General features: G+C 35.2%; 1 protein-coding gene across 1 annotated transcript in view; it reads right to left on the bottom strand.

Annotated features, from left to right (window-relative positions):
- Positions 1-958: 958 nt before the first annotated feature.
- LOC135685638 (endothelin-converting enzyme 1) overlaps positions 959-6646 on the bottom strand; it is a 28455-nt gene continuing 22767 nt past the window's right edge. Inside the window, exons 10-17 of the mRNA XM_089112704.1 lie at positions 6238-6296; positions 5067-5118; positions 4685-4752; positions 3338-3462; positions 3028-3093; positions 2769-2864; positions 1908-1984; positions 959-1566 (exon numbers count right to left, since the gene is read on the bottom strand). Of these exons, the coding sequence (XP_088968830.1) occupies positions 1467-1566; positions 1908-1984; positions 2769-2864; positions 3028-3093; positions 3338-3462; positions 4685-4752; positions 5067-5118; positions 6238-6296 (643 nt within the window). The 3' untranslated portion in view covers positions 959-1466. The remainder of the gene's footprint in view (positions 1567-1907; positions 1985-2768; positions 2865-3027; positions 3094-3337; positions 3463-4684; positions 4753-5066; positions 5119-6237; positions 6297-6646) is intronic.

Here is a 6646-nt window from a genome sequence, read left to right as displayed (position 1 = left end):
AATTTCAAAATTTTTGAGATTTGGTGTGCTAGAAAGCACATATTTTGTTGCCGTTGTTATTGTATTCAAATTTCTCCGTTTTTGGTGTTCACACTGAAAATATTCTATAATATATTCTATACTATATTCTATATATGAAGTATTCGAAAGTATTCGTTTTAATAAGCTTTTTCAAACGACTCCGTTTCATAGCAGAGTAGTGTGAACGCAAGACAAAAACGGAAGAGTTTGATTCCATTTTCATTTGAAAACGGAGTAGTGTGTACGGGCCCTTAAACCCAAATGTCCCACTCAATGACTTCTTTATAATTGAGATTAAAAGCCTGTTTGAAGAAGTTAAAGACTCATTGCTAACAATGAGCCATTGCGTTGAGCCATAAGCCTCCCATAATGCATTTTTAGACTGTCTAAAATCAATTTTGTTAATCCGTAGAAAATTACTGCCATTGTTTGGACCGTCGCCACGCTCGCAAAGGCCCATTGTTAGCAATGAGTCTTTAATATGCTGGTGACTGTTTTAGTTAAACGATGATTACAATTGTAAGATTACGTGTCTTGCTATTTCATAACCTATTCATACTTTTGATAGCGGGTCAAGTTTGATTTTGGCTCATGCTACAAGCAATTACCCTAAAATGGGACTTTTAGTTACAAAAACATTGTAAATCATTTAATGCAATACTACCCTGAAAGTTGAAAATCCATCCAAAAAAAGATTAAATCAGGGTTCAGTTCAGAAGAGGACCGTTAGAATGATTTCTCCAGCAAAGAGATCATTTGGCAAGTAATTTGCGAAAATTCTTTATGCGTGCTTTATCAGATGTTAATTTGGCTTGGATATTTGGTCAAGGCCATGCAGAAGCTAGACTCAACAGTGCTGGCAGAATCTTATTGCAGTGATAAATGTAGATATTGCGGTCATACAGTTTGAGCGAAATCAAGATGGATTGTAGCAGTCTCAAAATTAAAATCATTCATGATTAACTAATACAATATATCTTCAATAACTTGTTTCAATTTCCCATTACATTTCTATACAATAGTTTATTTTCCTATGTAGCCGTTTGCCCAATTTTCTACATTCGTACAATCACAGCATAATTTTATAGCAGCATCAAATTTAAAATCTGCAATACGTTAACGTGCATTGGAATCATCAAAGAATATTTTATTGAATATAAATTATACCAAAACTCGTGACTACCTAAGAAATGAAATAATATCACTTTATTTTTCTTCTTGCTTTTAAGCCGTGTAAGATGTCAGTCTGGTTTGCCTATATCCAATATAAGTTGTGTATCTGCAGATTTACACCTTCTAAGACCAAAAGTTTTCAAAATAACTTAATCTTATAGAGCAATGTCTTTTCTACCAAACGCTGGGCACCTTTGTCAAAAACAGCAGATCGTCAGAAATTCCTGTCCTCTTGACATTAAGCTTCTGCTTGGTTTTTCATTTTCTTTTATTCACCAAATCTGACACCTTTCTTTCCTCACCATTCGAGAACTCGCTGGACAGTTGAAAGCATCAGAAAATTCAGCCATATTTGAAAGTGGACCGATAACTCTATAATGATAGAAGATGGACTTACGTTTAAGCTGTGATAGCTTCAGCCGCAAAAAGCAGAAGCAGCACAGAAAAAGCAGCAATTCTTACACGATGAAAAGCTAAAAAGGCGCGAATCTGTTATAATATGGTCTGAGTGAAAAAATTCCAGACAGCGGTGTCATATTTCAGTTCTCTGATATAAAAAAGTACTAATGAGAGATGAGACAAAGCGAGGATAGTTATAGAGATTGATTAAAAAAAGATAAAAAAAAGATGAAGCAACTGAAGTTTGAAAAGAATCACTATGAAATGAAAACTGTACCACTTTGAAAAAGACGCTTTCTTGTCTCGATAATTACCTCAAATCTGGTAAGCTGTGTACGTCACTTTGAATCCACTCTCTCCCTCTTTTCTCGTTATATAAACCACACCAAAGCTGCGACAAAATTTAAGCAGGACTGAGCAATTTAAGTAGGACTGAGCAAACTAAATTATTATAAATATAGACATAACCTTAGAGATACATTCAACCCTTTGTGTCCTGCAAATGATGGGGTAGAGGACACGGAACATTTCCTGCTGCTCTGTCATTCGTATAGCCGGTCTAGATCTGATCTTCTCAGTAGTGTGAATGCAATATTGCTCCCTCGTGGTTTTTCATCTCTTTCAAATGAAGCTTTAGTCAAATTCATTTTGTATGGTCACGAGCGACTAACAATTGACTCAAATAAGAAGCTACTTCAGGCAACGCTCAAGTTCATTCATGCTTCAGAACGCTTTTAAATATTCCATTGCTGCACACTTCTATACATAAGCATCTACTTTTTGTCTGTTTACTCTGTATTCGTAATTAGTCTACCTAGTTTTAGTAATCTTTCTTTCTATCCTTGTTTGTGTTGTGTGTTTTATGTATCGGCCATGGGGGAGTCATTGTCTTTCGCTCCTCGTGGTATCGTCCCCGTAGTGTAGTACAGTAATTAGGGTAGTATAGTCAATGTAAAATTGTATTGTTATTAATTTCTATGATTAAAAAAAATCACCTTATTCAAAATAAAATTCTTATATATTATATGTCGTTAGACTGCCTATATCATATCATCTTACGCTTCGTAATCTTTTGTATTTTATCGAATCATTTCGTAACATATCGTATCATATTTTGTTATGTTATATCTTATCATGTTTTATTATGCTATATATCATATAAGACGGCAATTTACCTGCCCAAAAGACAAAAAAAACAGTTGATCTTGATTTAGAGGAAGGCCTGGCAACTTCGGTTCTACGCCATTTGCTTCCTCCCATTCTTTGAATGCCTATAAAGGTATGAATATATAAATATTTGAATGGCTTTAAAGGTATGAGTAAAAAAGCAATTCATTAGGGGATGTTGCAAAAATGTCTTATGCTATTCAAATAGCAAGTTGAAGAAAGAGTTAGAGAAATGAAGAATACTGAGAGATACGACTAGATTGTTACCTTATATGCAACTTTCAAGCCTCCAATATCAGCAATATTTTCACCAAGGGTCATGTTGCCATTAACCTTGAAAAAGTAAGAACTTCAAATTTCACGACTCTGCAAAATCAGCGACAATTTCAAGAACTGCTACCCCGGCAAATTCTTCTAACAGGTCACCTTTTTCAAAAACAGGCGAGCTCATAAGCTCTTAGGTAAAAATTTCCACGTAGCAGAAACTTGCAAAATAAAGTTATGTAAGCCTTTTGTGTGTTTGAAAAATCTCGTAGCAGTTCTTTAATGATAAATTTCCTGAATTTCTTGTACTTACATGCAGATCGAGGTATTTGTATGAAGAGTATTGTCTCTGGATGCAGGAAGCTTTTGTTTTAAATGCAGCAGCACTTGTTTTTGACCACCAGTCTTTTAGATTTCCTCTGCTATTATACAAGCGACCTAGAAATGGCTAGGAATATCAACATGAAGGGTTTTGAATATGCTTACATTAAATATAGTTGTTTCTTGGTCGCCAATAAAAATCTGGACAAATTGTTCTGGACGAAAAACTTTGAGGATGACTTTTTACGTTTTGGCGATTGCTTTAAAAATTGTTTATTTTATAGCAAAATGTGTGTAGAATACAAACTAGTTCCAAAATTCACCACAGTGAAAAAAGATTTCGTGCACAAATAGATTTGGCACTTAAAATGTAAGGCACAGCAATGGATTTGGCACTTAAAATGGAAGGCACACCAATGGTTTTGGCACTTAAAATGGATGGCACATCAATAGATTTGGCACTTAAAATGGATGGCACATCAATGGATTTGGCACTTAAAATGGATGGCACATCAATGGATTTGGCACTTAATATGGATGGCACATCAATGGATATGGCACTTAAAATGGATGGCACATCAATTGATTTGGCACTTAAAATGGATGGCACATCAATGGATTTGGCACTTAAAATGGATGGCACATCAATGGATTTGGCACTTAAAATAGATGACACATCAATGGATTTGGCACTTAAAATGGATGGCACATCAATAGATTTGGCACTTAAAATGGATGGCACATCAATGGATTTGGCACTTAAAATGGAAGGCACACCAATGGTTTTGGCACTTAAAATGGATGGCACATCAATGGATTTGGCACTTAAAATGGAAGGCACACCAATGGTTTTGGCACTTAAAATGGATGGCACATCAATGGATTTGGCACTTAAAATGGATGGCACATCAATGGATTTGGCACTTAAAATGGAAAACACACCAATGGATTTGGCACTTAAAATGGATGGCACATCAATGGATTTGGCACTTAAAATGGATGGCACACCAATGGTTTTGGCACATAAAATGGAAGGCACACCAATGGTTTTGGCACTTAAAATGGAAAACACACCAATGGATTTGGCACTTAAAATGGATGGCACATCAATGGATTTGGCACTTAAAATGGATGGCACATCAATGGATTTGGCACTTAAAATGGAAGGCACACCAATGGTTTTGGCACTTAAAATGGAAAACACACCAATGGATTTGGCACTTAAAATGGATGGCACATCAATGGATTTGGCACTTAAAATGGATGGCACATCAATGGATTTGGCACTTAAAATGGATGGCACATCAATGGATTTTGGCACTTAAAATGGATGGCATACCTTGATCGTCAAAGCCATGCGTCATTTCATGCCCAACAACAAATCCAAATGAACCAAACCTCGAAGACCTAGAATAAAATATCATTCGAAGCTCACAACTCATACCCTGCTTTCAACAAGAGCAACACACTATAACAAAAATGATTTAAGAAAAATAACGACAAAGATGAATGCAAAAAGCTAGCTAGAATAGAAAAATTATGTGCAACAAAGCGTAAATCAATATTTGAGATAAGTGGGCAAAGAACAGACAGCTTGATCATTAGGGGAAGAAATAAGCAATTCAAAATCAATGCCTTATGAGAGCCTAAGGAATTCCCAAGGAAAATTCGATGATATTGTATCTTACATTGAAAATTCGATGATATTGTGTTTTACTCACATTTGACCTTTCACGTCTAAAAATGGATTTTCTAATATTCCACCGAGAAACACTGCAATAAAGGAAATTCTGCAATAAAAATAAATCTTCAATAATTGCACTGTCAATTTGCAACATTTTTAATTTACCTATGTTGAAAGTGCCTGCTCGTTGAAAACGGCAGCGTAATTGTTTTTGGCAGTAATGTTTCGTGACTTTAGAGGCGGAGAAGAGGAGAAGCGGAGAAGTGGAAAAGCGGGGAAGCGGAGAAGTGGGGAAGCGGGGAAGCGGAGAAGCGGAGAAGCGGAGAAGCGGAGAAGCGGGTAAGGTTCCAGTTGAGAGAATAAGTAACTTTCAGAAAGTGTCTTTGCAAAAATAAGATAAAGTACGTGTTTGAGACATGTTTTGTAAAAAATTTTGGTTTGCTTCAAAACAGCAAATAAGCTGTATGCATATTATTGCATACAACAGGGGTTACTCGTCCTTCATCATTCATGCAATTTTAACTGTTTTTTTAACATAGCATGGCCACGCTTTATCTGTTTTAAGGTATAAACTATTTAATTCAGAATGTTTGATGAAATAAAATATTCCTTGTGAAAAAATTATCTATGACCTAAAAACTAAAAGATGTGAATAATGGCGAATTGGAGAACCCCGCTAATTTTCTTTTCGAAAGAATTCTATAATCGAATTCATGTAAGCAGTCATAACTTTATCCATCGCTGATTAAATGGATCTTATATATACATGTGTCAGAACTTTTTCAAAGCTAAGACAGAAAAAAGCCAAGTCAGAGCTGGCTCTTAACACATAAACAAACGTAAGCGATATTCGCGTACGCGTAACGTAAGCGTAAGCGATAACACGTACTCAGTCAAGAGCCATGGTTCCTTCACTCTAATTTTTTTTAATAAAAATTACGCTGTAGCTTATGCAAGAAATCCAAGAAATCTCCAACAACTTCGATGTCTTCGTTTTCTCATCCTTTAATGTGCTTCTAATCCTAAGTGCTATTTCTTCTTGAAAAAGTACTTCCTTAAAATAGTTAAGTTGAATTCGGGAATAATTGCTCAGTGGGAAAAGAAAACTCTATCAATTCTTAATTTTGCTTATTAAATATTTACCCCTTTTCATCAAAGGCATTTCGGTCACAAAAAATTCAAGATTTAGTTGGTTACAGAAAACATACCCATTTTGTTATTTGAAACATCGTAATAAGCATTGACAATTGTTGGTGCAAGATCCCATCTGAAATGCAAAGAACAATTTGATGAAAACTGTTAACTGTATTGAGCACCTAGGATAAGGCTTGTTGCCTAGCCTTGGAACAATCTAATAACTGTGCTTGAAACCTCATATTTACAAAAGTAAAATTTCTTAAATTTTCTTAAAAATGAAATGAAATTTAAAACAGGGACTTTAATTGTTGTACACTGTTTAATTAATACGAGGTTGGGGAGAAAGAAGACAAAGCAGGGCAGGCTTCAATTTTTTCTAACTGTAAAGAAACATAGCTTTCAAAAAACCGCCCATTTTGATAGAATGCTTTTTCACATAATACCTCACAAACCAAATCAAGGCATTGCTTGATAGTGATC

The sequence above is a fragment of the Rhopilema esculentum genome, chromosome 15, assembly GCF_057945365.1.
Source record: "Rhopilema esculentum isolate cy_ngs chromosome 15, ASM5794536v1, whole genome shotgun sequence".
In the NCBI taxonomy this organism is placed as follows: domain Eukaryota; kingdom Metazoa; phylum Cnidaria; class Scyphozoa; order Rhizostomeae; family Rhizostomatidae; genus Rhopilema; species Rhopilema esculentum.
Note: the sequence above shows the minus strand (reverse complement) of the source record. Positions and strands in the feature narration are given on the sequence as shown.